The sequence below is a fragment of the Typopeltis vanoorti genome, chromosome 18 (genome assembly GCF_054136105.1).
Source record: "Typopeltis vanoorti isolate ZY-2024b chromosome 18, IOZ_Tvanoo_1.0, whole genome shotgun sequence".
NCBI lineage: Eukaryota > Metazoa > Arthropoda > Arachnida > Uropygi > Thelyphonidae > Typopeltis > Typopeltis vanoorti.
In genome coordinates, this window is record NC_143566.1 from 74,710,109 (window position 1) to 74,728,660 (window position 18,552).

An 18,552-nucleotide genomic window follows, 5' to 3' on the forward strand; every position below is an offset into this window, starting at 1 on the left:
AATAATAAAAAGAGATTATAATATAATCATGCTGTGTTTATTTCAGGTTGGAGAAAATTATAATAATAATAATAAAAATAGAGTATAATATAATCATGCTTTGTTTATTTCAGGTTGGAGAATATATCATCTTTCATGTTAGAGGAAATTACTATGTTCAACAGTTTTCTTATGTTGTAAGTATCTGTGTAAATTTTAGCACTTTTATTAAAAATAAGAAATGGTTTGAGTTAAATGTGTTGCTAACTTATCCTTTTATGATATCTACTGTCCATGCTCTGAGGAGATATTTGTGATATATAATTTCTGTGTGAGGATTACCATCTACAACAAAAAATTATGTGTTGTTTTATCTGAATAAGGGATATCTACACTTTGTACGGTTTATTATCTCCTCCAGTTTTTGTCAAAGGGAGTTAAAGAATCATCATTTTACTTTTTTTGTGACTAAAATTCCAAAAAAAAAAAAAGTATAGCTAAGCTATGGAAGCTTAACTTCCCACTTGCTGTTGTTGTATGTCTATATTTGTTGCTAAAGTTTTATATTCATTCAATTATTCTCTGTCTTTCTTTGTATTCTATTGATATTGACATCCTTTAGAATTCAGAAAAAAATCATCCTCACTTATTGAGTAGGGACAATGGCTTAAGTCTGTTTGGCCATGGAAAGTACATTGGACTCTACACCAGTTAGTAATGAATTTGGAGGCTTCCTGATTGTCAAATACTGCAGCCACATATTTTGCCAGTTCATGACTGGAGGGGGACCAAATACTGTGGCTGCAGGGAGAACTATCAAGGCCATGTATGGACAGGAGACCAAGTTTCCTCTCTATGGGCAGTACGTTTGCAAGTCGTCACTTCTCATTGCATGTCCCCACTTTGTCTTTTGCTCTTCCTACCAAATGCAATGGACCACAACCCAAAGAAATGTGATTTAACTCCAGATCTTAAAAATTCTCCCATAAAAAATAGTTTAAAAATCATCAAAAAAATAAAAAATAATCCAACTAAAGGCATCACAAAAAAACAACAGAAATTCAACCAAACAACCCACTAAAAAAAAAAAAAAAAAGTTCCCACATCCACTTCACCAACATCCATGGCCTAAACAGCAATATAAACAATGTGCACCACATACAGTCATCTAAACCAGAAGTACTATTCCTATTAGAGCCCCACCTGGCAACCTCAACAGCCACTGTCCATTTCAACTGCCCAAATACACATTACCCAGCTCTTTCCACCACAAGGGTGGCACGTGTATTCATCAGAACTGACATACCATGACATACGATCTACAGCTGATCTTCTTGCTTTCACTACCCACCTCTGGACTTAAGCCTATAAAAACATTTGGAGAAACTCATGTGGTTGCCCTTGACATATCAAAGGGATTTGATCAGGTTTGGCATAGGGACCTACTTAACAAACTGCCATCCTATGGTTTGCCTTCCATACTCAGCAACTAGATTTTTAACTTTCTCACCGGTCGCTCATTACTTGTCGTGGTGGATGGTTTAATCTCCTCAGATTTCCCCACCAGTGCAGGAGTATCCCAGTGTTCTGTTCTTTCATCCATTCTCTTCCTCTTATATATAAATGGTCTTCTCTGTCCATTTCAACTGCCCAAATACACATTACCCAGCTCTTTCCACCACAAGGGTGGCACGTGTATTCATCAGAACTGACATACCATGCCAGAGACTGCAAATCCTTGAATCCCCACTGTTTGATCTGTTTTGGCTCAAACTTTCTCTACCAAACCAACCTATCCCTTTCATATGCTCTCTCTGTCACTCTCCAAACTCCATTAACTACTCCAACCTCTTCAACTATCTCTCTCTCTCTCTCTCTCTCTTTCTGAAACTTAGCTTTCTGCAGTTGAAATAGTCCCATAGTGAGGTCATCCTTCTTGGGGACCAATGTCCAAAACTTACATTGGCTTCCCCCCCCCCTCCTTCTCCAGTTTCACTGATCAAGCAGGCAGGGATGTTGAGGTGTTTGCCATCAACAATTACCTATCTCTTATCATCAATCTTCCTACCAGAATACCTGACAACCTCCTATAATTTGCCAACACACTTGATCCCCTTCAAACAAGCTCTCCATCCAGGTACACTGTAGTTGTCAGTTCTCCTCTTGGTAATTCTGACCACAACCTCATACAAGTCTGTTTTGCCACAGAACAACTTTCACCCACCAATTCATAGTCTCATGTCCTTTGGCACTACAAGGGTGCCAACTGAGATGACCTGTGTGACTCTGCTCAGTTGGCCGCGATTATTGTTTTACTCTCCTCTAAAATCATTAAAACAAGAGCCACTGCTAATGAACACTCTTTTACAGTTCATCTTGAAACTCACCAAACCAACTTCAGTGCTTCCTCCTTCATCCCACCTACTTCTGTCATTTGAAACAGTCTCCCCCACGCATTCTTCCCCAAAGATTACAACCCTGCAGCTGTTCAAGCAAAATGCAAATACATTCCTCCTTTCTTCTATTCCTCTTGCCTGCACATGAACTGCTTTGGAGCAAGGCCTATCTGACACATGGATCAGATAAGCAACAAGACCTGTGTCCTATCTGATCCATGTGTGGATCAGATATAAGAAGAAAAAAAAAAATTCCAAGCAGCAGATTTTTTTTTTTCAATAAATTTCAGAAATATTGCAGAGTGATATTTGGGGAAAAAACAAATTAAAATATACTTGTATCCTTCTGTATTCATTGTATCATTCCAAAGTCTTCTGATATTTTACATAGCTTACCATTCTTACATTTTCCTCTGTAGTCTCTTAACCCGCATGCTGATTTATCTTGCCAGGAACTTCTGATGTGCTCTCTTCTTTTCCAGAACAGCCTGAATTGTTCTGTTTTTGCAGAGAAGTTCACCACATGCTTCTCTGACAGAATTAATGTTTTTCTTCATCTGTCTCTTTGCTTTGATTCTTGTTTTCAAATTCTTTTCATAAAGAGTTAATTGGAAAACTTAGATCGAAAGCAAATTTTTTGTTTCAGGCTGTTAAGTATTCTAATCTTTCATAGCCATCTGACTTGGTTCATGAACAAAATTTAACTGGGAAATAATTTTAACTTTAATAATAATAATAATAATTATTATTATTATGTTATTTTCTGAAGAAGAAATCCCTCTTGATTGAGCCATATTATGTAAAAAAAGATTCTGTTATCTTTATCTCAAAAACTTTTCTGATGAATGATTTTGTGAACAACCAAGTATAGTGAATTTCATACATGTATTTTTATTTATGAATATCAATGAATATCAATGAAAAGTGAGACTCACTGGCATCTCATAACTAGTAACTTGGCTTCATAGTTGGTGAAGATGCTCTTTTGATGCTCTGATAAAGTGGCTAATCCTGTTTACATAGTCTGTTATGTCTGTCAGTGTGTATGTATGTCATCTCACAAAGTTCATTTTGTTTGCTTTGAGAGATGAAAAGTCATGTTTTCTGGAAGAAAAATATTTGACCAGCTAACTCACCATCAGTGCCACTTAACAATCTTCATCAATGAGTTCACAGTCTCATGTCCTTTAGCACTACAAGGGTGCTAACTGGGAAGACCTCTGTGATCTCTATTCCTACTTCCCATGGTCTGACTACTGCTTCAGTTCTTCTAATCCAAATGCCTGACTCAGACTGAATAACAGAAATCATCCTCTCAGGAACAAAGGCTTTCATCCCTTATTCCACTGCAAATTCTCAACCACTATCCAAGCCTTGGTTCTCAAAAAAAGTGTGTCAGTGCTCTAAAGGAAAAAGAACCTCTGCTTATCATTAATGGCTCAAGACCAAATTCTAGCTGCTCACTCTGCCTATACTGCAGCCTGCAACAGTTGTAAAAGAATCATCTCCAAGTCAGACTTTGAAACGGCCAAATGTTGCAAACTCGCCTCCTGCCCTCGCTCTTTCTGGTCCCTTGCCAATGCCATTGGATGCAACTTCTGTCCACCCTGGTTGCCACCACTCTCACATCTGGATGGTACTGTAGTTGCCTCACCTAAAGACAAGGCCAACTTACTGGCATCACTCTTCTCTTCTCTTTCAATTCCTGACCTGGACAAAGTTCTCTCCACTCCACCAAGAATGGCTTTCTTCATGTCACCCATAATGAATACAAACAAGGCATCTGGTCCTGATGGGTATCCCACCTATTGTGTTAGAAAATTGTGCCCCAGAACTAACCTATCCTGTATCACCTCTTCAGTCTATCCTATTCAACTAGCATCTACCCTACAACAGGGAAACAGGTCCACATCCAGTCCATCTCGAAGAAAGGTGTTAAAAGTCAACCAATGACCTATTGTCCAATTGTTCTCACTTCTGTTCTCTCTGAATTATGGAGAAGATCATCAACAAGCAACTCTTGAAACACCCAGAGACATACCAACTAATCAGTGACCAACAGTGTGGATTCTGCCACTCACGATCTACAGCTGATCTTCTTGCTTTCACTACCCACCTCTGGACTTAAGCCTATAAAAACATTTGGAGAAACTCATGTGGTTGCCCTTGACATATCAAAGGGATTTGATCAGGTTTGGCATAGGGACCTACTTAACAAACTGCCATCCTATGGTTTGCCTTCCATACTCAGCAACTAGATTTTTAACTTTCTCACCGGTCGCTCATTACTTGTCGTGGTGGATGGTTTAATCTCCTCAGATTTCCCCACCAGTGCAGGAGTATCCCAGTGTTCTGTTCTTTCATCCATTCTCTTCCTCTTATATATAAATGGTCTTCTCTGTCCATTTCAACTGCCCAAATACACATTACCCAGCTCTTTCCACCACAAGGGTGGCACGTGTATTCATCAGAACTGACATACCATGCCATACGATCTACAGCTGATCTTCTTGCTTTCACTTGTCGTGGTGGATGGTTTAATCTCCTCAGATTTCCCCACCAGTGCAGGAGTATCCCAGTGTTCTGTTCTTTCATCCATTCTCTTCCTCTTATATATAAATGGTCTTCTCTGTCCATTTCAACTGCCCAAATACACATTACCCAGCTCTTTCCACCACAAGGGTGGCACGTGTATTCATCAGAACTGACATACCATGCCAGAGACTGCAAATCCTTGAATCCCCACTGTTTGATCTGTTCTGTTCTTTCATCCATTCTCTTCCTCTTATATATAAATGGTCTTCTCTCACAGACTTCCAATCCAATCCATAGCTTTTGCTGATTACAGTACACTCCATTTCTCCTTTTCATTCAACAAACCTTGTAGTGCTCAAGTATTAGAATCCTCAAGATCTGCCATGACCAGTGACATGAACTCAGATCTCCTGGCTATATCCCAGTGGAGCAACGAAAACCTTGTAAACTTCAATGCCACCAAAACTAAGTCCTGTTTGATTTCTCACAAGAAAGAGCTTGCATCCCTGCCCCTTATCTTCAGTAATATTGAGATATCCAAACACAATCAGATTTCTTTTCTTGGACTGACCTGCACCTCTTATCTATCCTGGCACAACTACATTTCAGTATAGTTTCTGCAGCCACAAAAAAACTTGGTATTTTTTTGTGGCTGCAGATTAAGTTAGGTTAGGTTAGGTTTGGTGTGCAAAAGAGTACACCAAAGAGTGCTTTGGTGTACTCTTTTGCACAACCCAGTCATGGAATATTGCTCCCATATTTGGGGTGGTTCACCAAAACCTTTCTCTAAGATTGCTTGATTCTATCCAGAAGAGGGCAATCCAGCTAATTAATGAATCCCTCTCTCACATACCCACTTCAATCCCTCTCACAAATGATCAGTTTCTGCCTTGTGCCTCTTCTACAGAATCTTTCATCATCAGTGCTCTGCTGAATTGGCCACTATTATTCCTTCACTCTCCTTCGAAATCATTAAAACAAGAGCCTAACAAACACTCTTTTATAATTCATGTTGAAACTGACTGAACCAACTTCACTGCCTTATTTTTCATTCTATCTACTTCTGTCCTTTGGGACAGTCTTCCCCAATCTACCTTCCCCAAAGATTACAACCTTCAGTTGATCAAGCAAAATGTGAACAGATTCCTCCATTCTTCTATTCCTCTTGCCCACACACAGAACTAATGTGCTATAGGTCCTGTAGCCTTTCATGTGTAAGATCAGATATATATGTATATATATATAAAGGTTGAAAAGCCCTTCTACTGCATCTTAGGTGGGATTCAAGGGGCGTTATAACCAACTGAACTGTGGAGGCTCAATATATTCTTAAAAAATGTATAAGAATATACATACTTATACATTATTATTTTTTTTTATTATTTATATATTTCTTGACCCATTCAGTATAAGTAGTTGAAGTACATATATCTCTCCCCAAGAAAATCTTTAATATTGAGTAGTTAACAATAACTGCTTTGCTAAAATTTAACAAACCATTATCAGTGAGATGTGAGAGAACAAATTTATGGACACAGTCAGTGTTTTCCCCAGAAATTTTTACCAACCAGGTGGAATGAAGCATTAGCTGGGCGTACAAAAATTATTTGTCCATTCTTGCTCATTATTTAGCCATGTCAATTCACAACATTAGCTGGGTGGTCAGTAAAACCAGGCGGGCGGTTTACCCATTCAAAAGGTCCTAGGGAGAACATAGTCTATTATTGATTGAGCGAAAGCTCTCACATTACAATGACTAACTCCATGAGAAGGGAGGATGAGTGAGTAAGTGGGATCTGTTAATATCTATAGCATACAGTACTTTTTGATATTCATTCTATTTGTATATTGATTTTTGCTTTGTGTCTTAAGTTGCTTAATAAGCTACAAATTGTTGTACTGTTTATGCATACTATGAATAATTGTTGCAAAATTCTGTTTACTTTTAGATAATATCTAAAGGAATTATCCTAGTTTCGGGTCATGAAGAAATGTTATCCAGTATTAAAACATTTGCTGTGACACTATCACCTGAGATGGCTCCTACAGCAACAATGGTGGTATTTGATGTAGCCAGAGAAGGTGAAGTAGTTGCTGATAGCCTGACGTTTCCTGTCAATGGTATTACTAGAAACAATGTAAGTTTATCAGACTAATTAATTTTCTATAATACTGTGCAAAAAATAATACCTTATTAAGACTATTACACTTTTTTTATATAATGTTCGTCAAGTAGCTTTATTTTATTGTCCTACATGTTTCACCAATTTTTCCATTGGCATCTTCAGGGAATACAAACTAGTAAGCTATATGAAGTTAACAGACTAGGTTATAACTGATGGTTCTGATTCATACAAAAAATTAGTATTCAACGAGGTAATGCGCATGTCTCGGGAACGTGATTTATTCGTTATGGCTCATGATATAATTGTTATGAAAGTTCATTTCTTTGATGTTTAATGATCTGATTAAAGCTTTACAAATTTCTGGTAAGGTTAGACCTTGATTCTTGTTTAGGTTTTCAGTTTTACGGGCAACTGTAGCTGCTTCCTTGAAGGTTCTTGAATGGTAGTTATTTTCTATATAGGGCATAATGCTCTTATCCCACTCAATGTGATGGTTAGTAGAGGCAAAGTGGCAAGAAAGGCCTGAAATGTCTTGTCTGTTGTTTCTGACATATCCTATGTGTTCTTTCTTTCTCGTTTCAAAGCTTCTAGAGGTCTGACCTACATAACTCATACCACATGAGCAAGGTATATTATATACTCCAGAGTACTTGTAGAATGGATGAGGATCTTTCGGTGATCTTAAAAATTTCCAAATAGTGTTGATTAGCTTGAATGCTACTCTGATATTATGTGGTTTTAGCTAATTTTTTGGAAATGCTGCTGATAAATGGAATAGTAATAGTACTGATGTATTGGACGTCATCACGTTGTCTATGTGGTATATCAGTCAAGAGAATTTTGTTGTAGAGTCTTTTTGGATAACCATTTAAAGATAGTTCTCTGGATATTGTAGTTAATTCCATTTGTAGGTCATTCTTATCTGTTGTGTACTGTATAGCTCTTTTCTTGAGCATATGGATAATGCTAAGTTTCTGAGCTATATGATGAGATGAGTTGAAATGGAGGTAACGTCCAGTATTTGTAGGTTTTCTATAAACTTCTAACTATTTTATTTGGCAAAAAACTGTCTACAAACAACTCACCGGATTAGCCATGGGTGGTCCCCTCTCCCCTCCTTGTGCTGACTTATTCATGGAAGATCTAGAAGAAAAAATCTTATCCCAGATCATTCCAAAACTGAAAATTTGGTAGATATGTGGATGATATCTTTCTCATTTGGGATCATACGAAAGGTCATTCTTATCTGTTGTGTACTATATAGCTCTTTTCTTGAGCATATGGATAATGCTAAGTTTCTGAGCTATATGATGAGATGAGTTGAAATGGAGGTAATGTCCAGTATTTGTAGGTTTTCTATAAACAGATAGGTTGATACTATTATTGGTTTGTTTCTTTATTAGGATGTCAAGGAATGGCAGTTTTCCATCTTTTTCAATTTCTAATGTGAATTTGATGGTATGGTGGAAACTATTGATTTGGTTAAGGTAATCCATTAGTTCTTCTTTCGTATGATCCCAAATAAGAAAGATATCATCCACATATCTGTACCAAATTTTCGGTTTTGGAATGATCTGGGATAAGATTTTTTCTTCTAGATCCTCCATGAATAAGTCAGCACAAGGAGGGGAGAGGGGACCACCCATGGCTAATCCGGTGAGTTGTTTTGTAGACAGTTTTTTGCCAAATAAAATAGAAGTTTATAGAAAACCTACAAATACTGGACGTTACCTCCATTTCAACTCATCTCATCATATAGCTCAGAAACTTAGCATTATCCATATGCTCAAGAAAAGAGCTATACAGTACACAACAGATAAGAATGACCTACAAATGGAATTAACTACAATATCCAGAGAACTATCTTTAAATGGTTATCCAAAAAGACTCTACAACAAAATTCTCTTGACTGATATACCACATAGACAACGTGATGACGTCCAATACATCAGTACTATTACTATTCCATTTATCAGCAGCATTTCCAAAAAATTAGCTAAAACCACATAATATCAGAGTAGCATTCAAGCTAATCAACACTATTTGGAAATTTTTAAGATCACCGAAAGATCCTCATCCATTCTACAAGTACTCTGGAGTATATAATATACCTTGCTCATGTGGTATGAGTTATGTAGGTCAGACCTCTAGAAGCTTTGAAACGAGAAAGAAAGAACACATAGGATATGTCAGAAACAACAGACAAGACATTTCAGGCCTTTCTTGCCACTTTGTCTCTACTAACCATCACACTGAGTGAGATAAGAGCCTTATGCCCTATATAGAAGATAACTACCAATCAAGAACCTTCAAGGAAGCAGCTACAGTCGCCCGTAAAACTGAAAACCTAAACAAGAATCAAGGTCTAACCTTACCAGAAATTTGTAAAGCTTTAATCAGATCATTAAACATCAAAGAAATGAACTTTCATGACAATTATATCATGAGCCATAACGAATAAATCACATTCCTGAGACACACGCATTGCCTCATTCAATACTAATTTTTTGTATGAATTAGAACCATCAGTTATAACCTAGTCTGTTACTTCATATAGCTTACTAGTTTGTATTCCCTGAAGATGCCGATAGAAAAATTGGCGAAACATGTAGGACGATAAAATAAAGCTACTTGATGAACATTATATAAAAAAAGTGTAATAGTCTTATACATAATAGTCAAGAAAAAATTTCACACACACATAATACCTTATTATTGATGTATTATATTTGTTTTAACCATATAAATGTCTGGTAAAACTTTGAGAAATATCATGAAAATATCATCCCAAAACATCAGAAACTGCATTTTTCAGTATCAGCACCAGTATCTAAATTTCTCTTTTGAAAAAAAAAAAAATATATATATATATATATATTTATGAAATTAATTTAACTGACTAGAACCCGAGAAAGTATAACAAAAACCTTTAATAAATCACGACTAGTTTCATCAGTGCTCCGACTTCTTCAGGTGAGAAAGAAAAAACATAAGACTTATAAAAATAACAAGGTAAAAAACATGGACTTTCCAACTTAATAAAAAGAAGTAGAATAGTAACAGTCATATTTGAATAGGTGATCGCGTGCTACCGTTGGCATGAGTTGAATGTGTGTGACAGCTAATTTTATTGCGCCAGTACTGGATTACTGCACTATGGGAATCAGGCAAATTGTAGCTTAGATTGTTGTTCAAGTATGAAGGGTCCAGAACTATTTCTTTTGATTCGATAATTCTTCTTTCAAATTCATCCTTGCATATATATAAATTAGTAGTGTGTTCCCAATCAACTTGGTGTGGCTGTTCTTCAAGGTTATATGCAAGGATGAATTTGAAACTGAATGTCATCTTCAAGCTCAGGAAAAAGATATTATAAACAATTCTATCTTCATTTGATCTAGTCTTTGTGAACTCATAAAAGCTTTATTTTTTGACTTGATTACTTCTTTAACTCTCTCATTCCACCACTATGTTTCTTTTCCTTTTCCCTTTCCACTTGTTCTTCTGCCGCCCCTACCATTCCATCTCAAAATGTTTTCTATTCGTCATCTACATTATCTGTAATTAACTCATGGGCCTTAGACCTGATCTGAGACTCAAATTTTTGCTTTACCTCTGTCTGTTGCAACATCCACAGCTTGCAGCATTCTCTTTGTCCATCTTTCCACATTTATTTTCCATATAAACTTGAAAGGTTAGGTGTATAAGATTTGTTTTCCAACTAACTTGCAGAGTATTTATGATTTAAAAAAAAAAAAAAAAAAAAAACTCTAGAGCTGTGTTCCAAGATACCTTTGATATATAGCATGGATATTCTCTTGATCTCTGAAGTAATGTTAGTGGGAGAGTGATTGTTCAATCTGTGTTGTAGTTTATAAGGAAAATAATCACTGCCCGTCATGTTATCTTTAATATACTAATTCGTGTCTAAGGAAATCCTCAGTGGAGTAGTTCACATATGTTATGTGATCATAACTGAAGATCATCATGAATCCTCAATCCTGAAGATACTCAACGGAATTACCCATTCATACACTGGGAGATATCCATTCTTCCAGGGAATGTAGGTATCTTATAAACAGAAAAAGCCAAGAGCTTTTATCACCACCCATAACTCAGCCATTTCACCTTTTTGGAATCAAAAATAAACAACTTCCACAAGGAAACAATAATCAATACTAACTGTTGCTTAGAAAGTAAAAACAATAGCCTGAAGCATTTCCTCATCCCATCCATGTCCCATATATTGACCAATGAAACAAAACAATAAATAAAGAAACCACATCCATCATGCCACTGTCAAGGTCACTGCTCTTAGAAAGGTACAGATGCCAAAGATTGCAGAGAGATCCCCTCCAAAAGTACTTAGTGGTTGAATTAAATCTTGCTATGCTCATCCACTCTCCTAATATACCTATATGTTAAAATCAGTTGTTTCAGGGACAAAGAAATCCAATGAGAGAAATTAAATAGAATAAGATGCCATTGGATAGAATTGAACTTTGGAGGGCCAGAAACTGCTGTAATACCCATAAGTTTTTCATCCCCTTGGGGTCAATATTGCCCCTGTTCAGAATCCCTGGGACAAATAAATTCTTAAATTTAGGTTTCAAAAAAATGATAAAACGGAACAGGATAATTACTATTATCATACAATTACAAACTTTTACATATCACTTTAAAACCTAGTTTATTATTATTTTTTAAATTCATATACTATGCATCAGATTTTCATATTATCAATCTAGCATGGATATGACTACTTTTAATTTTGTTATTTCAAATTAGTCAAATTTAACAGTCTTTATTCAAGGATAAAATTTACATTAACAATAGAAAATAATAAAGGGGGATTCAGTTCCTTGAACACATTTGTAAAGTGGGAAACTGGAAGCTCTCATGGAAGTTTTTTCACTTGGCTATGCTACCAGTTATATATTTGGTTTAATCCTTTATCTAAGTGTAAGCAAACAAAGTTTGCTCCTGAAGTATTTTCAGGACTGGGGAAACTTGTGGTAAAGGTGGTATAAGTTCTGATCACTTGCCTTAGTATCCCATAATGCAAAGCACATCTCCTTGTGGACATGTATACTGCTATGCATTAAGGGAGTGGTCACTACCCAGACCGGTTTCGACCTTTATTGAGGTCTCATCAGTGGGAGCCACACCCAGAGGCGGTGATTCACTTCTCTTAATGCATAGCAGTATACATGTCTGCAAGGAGATGTGCTTTGCATTATGGGATACTAAGGCAAGCGATCAGAATTTATCCCACCTTTACCACGAGATGCCCCAGTCCTGAAAATACATCATCTTCATCATCAAATTCCTACCATGTACCCTCAAGGGGTGTACAGGATATGATAGTACTACATGAAAAATTTACATGATTACTAACTTCCTATCTATAATTTTCCTCCAAATCAGTCTGTTACTTGTCAAGACTCCAACATTACCAGATCTTATATTTCTATTGTCTAAGGCCATATCAATCCACCTAAAATACTGAAAATACTTCGGTTCAAACTTCGTTTGCTTATACTTGGATAAAGGATTAAACCAAATATATAATTGGTGACAGCTCTGTTTTTTCTGCTTATAGGACGCTTACTTTTGCTGGAAGATAAACTCTTCACAATTCCATATATCATTCATTTCCAAAACTCACAGCTCTGAAAACTCACTCATGAAACTAGTCTGCTGAGAATTCTCTCAGACAGGAATTACAGTGTAGTAAAAATAACATGATATTCACTGATATTTTCCTCCTAAAATACAATACATATTGGACAATCACTCTCTTGCTAACAGTAGATCATCAGATATCAAGAGAATATCCATTCTCTTGCTTTCTGATGAGAATTATATCTATTCATTACATCAAAAGCATCTCAAAACACATCTCTAGAGTTCTAAAAAATGAGATTTTCAAAATATATTATTATTATTATTTTTCTGATCCCCTGAAGTCACAAGACTCATTGCAAGAGGTCAACACTAGTGAACACAAAGTCTATCATGCCACTCCTTAAAATCATCCACAGTTCACCACCCTCTCAGGCAATGCATTCCATGCTCCTACCATTTTCCATTCAAAAAACATACACCTTACCCTTTTACTCACTGCCTCCTTTTGCAACTTCCAGGGATGCCCTCTTGTATTTGTTCCTTTCCCTCATTCTCCCATATGAAAAATCTCAGTGTTAATACGATAATAACCCTTCAACAGCTTACATGTCTCGATCATATCTTCCCCCTTGCCTTCTACCCACTAAACTCTGCAGTCCACATCTGCAGTTTCAGTCTATCCTCATAAGCAATGTTGTACAGTTTGACATCATTTTTGTTGTCCGTCTCTGCATCCTTGCTAAGGTTACTTCATCCTCTTCAAATCCTGGTAACCAGATCCGAGCACAGAAATCCAGATGTAATCTGATCAGAGCTTTATACAATGGGACAAGCACAATTTTATCTCTTGTGGTCAATGTTCTCCTCAACATTGCTACAATTATCTGAGATGGCTTTACAACCTTTCCAATATGTCCCCAGAACTTTAAATCTCTATCCACAATCACCCCAAGATTCGTTGCTTCTTCCACTTCTTCCAGTATAACTCAACCAAGTGAGTATTCCAAATTTTAAAACCTTACATTTAGTTGCATTAAGCTGACATTCCCTTACCTTTGCCCAGCCTTCCAGCTTATTCAAATCCTCTTGAAGAGCCAAAACACAGCACTATTACTAATAACTCTCCAAGTTAATGGTACAGTCAGTTCCATAGCACATTCCCTTAAGACACATGATGAAATTCCATCTGCTCCCCTTGTTCCCCTGCCTTATCAACATTTGTGTACTCAGTATTTGGAATACATCTTGTTTATTCACTTCTAACAATTCACCACTCCATATACTTCTCAGAATAAGGCCTGTAGTACAAGGATGGAGCATTAATAAAGTGATCATTCAGTAGCTCAACTATGTCATCTGCTCTGGTTACCTGATTCCCATCTCCATCCTGCAAGATAATCTGTCCACAGTCATTTTCCTCCTATTCACCACATAGCAAAAAACTCCTTGGGATTCTCCTTGGATTGCAGTGCCAGTCTCCTCTCATATTCTAATTTTTCTCTTCTTATCATACTAGTCACTTTCCTAGCTTGAGCCTTATATTCCTCATGCAACAGAACTTTACCTTCTCTTTATGTACCTTCCATAATCTCTTTTTCTTCTGCAATTCCCCTTTTATTCCTTTTGTGATTCATTTAACCCCAAATTGCTTTATCTTCTTCACTCAAATTATGCAATGTGTCATTGCTGTCAACAAATTTTTCTTAATTATCTCCCATGCACTAACGATCCCTCCCCTCTTCCTTTAAATTCTTTTATATCCATTTCAGTGCTGCAAGCTAGCTTCTCAGTCTACGATTATCACCTGCCTTATAATTCCACATAACTTCCCTCTATTTTGATACCTTCCAATGCTTATTCGTCCTCCAAGTCTGGACTGTATGGTCACTCTCACTAATGGGTGTGTGTGTGGGGGGGAATATGCCATCTCAGTCATAATCAGATCCTCTGATGCTATGACTAAATCCAGAACTCTCGATCCTCGTATTCCCTCCACTACATGCTACTGAAGCAATTGTCTCTCAAGAAATCCAAAAATTCAGTTCCCGTATTATTACATGCTGTCTCCTCTTCCTAGTTTATATCATTATAGTTGTTCCTTTCCCTCATTCTCCCATATGAAAAATCACATAATGATTGCCCTCTTTGTTCTTGCCAGACTAATTTGCCTAAAAATTTCCTGCTCATCATCATCATCTATATTCCCTGGTATGCTTTATCTTCTTCAAGTAACAACATCCCACTAAATATCTTGTCCTATAAACATCCATCTCACCCACCTTATACTCTCAAAGCCATTAGTATTATTTCCACTGAGATACTCCACCCTGAGCATGCACAGTTCATCTCTTATTATTAGTAACACTCCACCACCATGTTTATCATCTCTATCTCCTGCTGAAATATTTTATACCCTTCAGTTTCTATCCCTGTTAGAACATCCTCCTCAGTTAACCAAGTTTCACTGATACGAACAACCTTTGGAGAGACCAAGTCAATCAGTGCCACAAACTCATTCCCTTTATTCCTAATGCTGCTAGCATTTGTATACAGAAAAACCAGTGTATTGCCAGCCTTGTTATAAACATTACTCCACCTCATAATCCACCTGACTCTATAATATAGTGTACACCAGTAGTGGCCGGTGAAAATTTTAAGTAGGGCTGCTGCATATACAAAAAAAAAAAAAAAACACTTTTTTTTCCTAATCAGTAATGAATTTATTAATAAATAAATTTGCATATTAAACATTGCTTTATTAAAAATATTTCATCCTCACCATGAACAAACACCAATAATAGTTTCGTATAGCAATGGCAAGTGCAAACGAATATCGGTATTAGATCCCAGTGCATTTGTTTCGTGTAACGATAATTGAAAAAAATATAACTCTTTTCATATTTTCAACAGTGACACTCATCATAATTCAGCCTTGTATCTATAATAAATAAATAATTATATGTTATTTTAACAAAATAAAATAAGATTTAAAAAAAATAGTTCACCATGAACACACGCCAATAATAAATGTTTCATATCTCACAGAAATAATGAGCGCAGGCATAAGATACACTGCCCAAGCAGCAGTGTATCTAATGACATAATGTGCAACGACAAGCGCAAATGAATATCGGCGTTAGATTGCAGTGTTTGTTTTGTGTAACGATAATTGAAAAAATATTATTCTTTTCATATTTTCAACAGTGACACTCGTCATAATTCAGCCTTATATCTATAATAAATAAATAATTATATGTTATTTTAACAAAATAAAATAAGATTTACAAAAAATAGTTCACCACGCACACGCATCAATAATAAATGTTTCATATCTCTCACAGAAATAAGGCTCATAAGCATACTAAAAATACACTGCCGTTTGAGCAGTGTGGGAATGACATAACGTGCAATGACAAGTGCAAACGGATATCGCTGTTAGATCGCAGGGCATTTGTTTTGTAATCTAAAGCATTAATCAAACAATTCCAATTATTAACTATTCAATCAATGTCAAAACATTATAATGTTGTAAGTATTGTTATTATTTATAAACACAAACAAAATTTAATTTTTTCATTTTTTCCTTGGGGGTGCTGCAGTGTCGCAGTGCTTATGTATGGCTGCCACTGGTGTACACTCCTTTATATCTCAAGCATTATCCCCATATGAGATCATCCCTGCAACATTCCACCTGTGCAATTCTAGTTTCCCTGTCTCGACACAGTCACTTGCCCAGAAAACAACACTGTCTCCAAATGCCTGCATCCTTCTGCATTCAAATGCAATCCATTTCTTGCATATAGCTTCCTTCTCTCCTCAAATACTGCATGCATCCACATATTCCAGACCACTTTTCCTGCACATTCTTGCTATCATCTCATTTGTCATCACTGCTCTTTTCCTCCACTCCACTTTTATCATACTGGGCAACACACATACTGTCGTTCTTTCCTTGGATACATTTCTGCTGCACTATGTCTAACATCAGTGCTACACGATTCATGTTACCTCTCAGGTCATTCATCCCAACCATTACTATCATCTCCTCCACACTTTCACTCATCTTCACTGCCAATGCCATACTCTATTGTTCCACCAGGCAAGCACTCCTCTGGTATACTCTTCTCTGCACACTCCAAATCATCAAATCCCCATACATGACACTCCGAATAGATTCATTCATCCTTCTCTCACTGGCATCCCTGACTCTTATGGCTTGCAATCACTTCTTTCTCTCCCACTTTTACTCCTCTCTCTCAGCCATCTATCCCTTGCGTCCACACTCTCTTGTCTTTCTTCAATTTACTCTCTTCCACTGTCTCTCCCATTCTCTTGCCTTCCTCTCTCCCTTGCTCTCCGATGCTGTTCTCTTACACCCACTCTCGTTCCTCTCACACTAGCCAACCTCTCTATCCTCCCAAGATCTTCATTCCTTCCTTCTCCTTTCTCAGCAGTTCTGTTTCTCTTTCTCTCTCCACACATTATGTTTTCATCGCCATTCACACACAAAATCATGGTCCTCAAACAAATGCTCTCCATCTGCTAATGAACAGCATCATTTTTTCCCCTTCTTTCCATTATTCCTATTTTTATATCTGTTCCTGTTCCACCAGACCAGTCATACTGCAGATATCCAACAATTGAATGTATGGATTACATTAATTTTTATTATTCTGAGTGGTCTGAATTTGTAGAAAATAGAGTTTCTATTAGCCACAGGATTATTTTGGAACAAAACCGAAATTCTTTATATCAAGCTCTTACAAAGTTGACAAATCTTTAAAATCCTTGAAATCTTTTTAAGAAGTGCTATGAATCTGTTCATAATTAACTGTATATGAAATGCATTGATGGTTTAAATATTTCAAAATTTTGGGAATTGGTGACTATGAACTGTTACTAATAAGCTGTCGATTATTTTTTTAATATATGCAAGGAGGTACCCAAAAATATCCAGAATTATTATTTTTTAAAACAATTTTATTAAAGTTTATAATATCATATTCTAGTCTACTTCAAAGTACTCTCTGTGAGTTAATGCACTTGCCCCAACATTTTTACCACTGCTGGAAACAGTTCTGCAACTGGAATACTGTTTATGGCCTCCAGGAACTTTTCTTTCACTTTGTCAATATCAACAGATTGCTGTCCTTTCATGGTTTTATCCATAGGAATAAGAAAATGTTCACATGGAAAGAGATCAGGCAAGTAGGGAGGGTGGGAAACAACTGCCATGTTGTTTTTCATCAAGAACCGTTGGACAGACAAGGCACAAACTCCATGACAAATTTGTCTCTTCGGAAACTTTTTCTGTGGTCTTTCAACGAACTTCATTGATTGCCTGGCAAAACCTTTTTTGATGTTTTCATCATTTCTGCTTGTCAAAGGTCAGCCAGATTATGGCTGACCTTCAACAAATTTCTTCAACTTCAGCTGACATGTCTCCAATTTTGAAATGAAAAAAACCACTCATAGACCTGTGTTTTACCTAAAGCATTGTTCTTAAAGGCTTGCCAAAGCATAATAGTTTCAGCTGCAGTTTAACCCAAAAGAAAACAAAATTACATGCACACTCTCTGTTCCTTGTGGTCAGTCATCACAAAATCACCAAACTTACTTGTAAGCACTAACAAAAAAGCAATCAGAACAACGAACCAGTTTACAGAGGATGAGGCCACTTGCCAGACTAGCACAGAAAACTGCACACTCACAGTGCCTAGCAGCATCATCCATAACCAGAAAATGTGTGTGTGGCAAGTTCAGATTCCAATTATTTTTGGGTACCCCCTCGTATGTAAGTGCATGCAAATTTTTTGTTTTAATTTTTAAAATGCTTAAAAATTAAAAATTTTAAGCATTTAAAATTGAAATTAAAATAAATTTTTAAA

General features: G+C 36.6%; 1 protein-coding gene across 1 annotated transcript in view; it reads left to right on the top strand.

Annotated features, from left to right (window-relative positions):
* Nucleotides 1-18,552, top strand: part of LOC150096810 (CD109 antigen-like) — a 325,733-nt gene that overhangs the window by 127,351 nt on the left and 179,830 nt on the right. Inside the window, exons 12-13 of the mRNA XM_090408083.1 lie at nucleotides 114-176; nucleotides 6,860-7,048. Of these exons, the coding sequence (XP_090264209.1) occupies nucleotides 114-176; nucleotides 6,860-7,048 (252 nt within the window). The remainder of the gene's footprint in view (nucleotides 1-113; nucleotides 177-6,859; nucleotides 7,049-18,552) is intronic.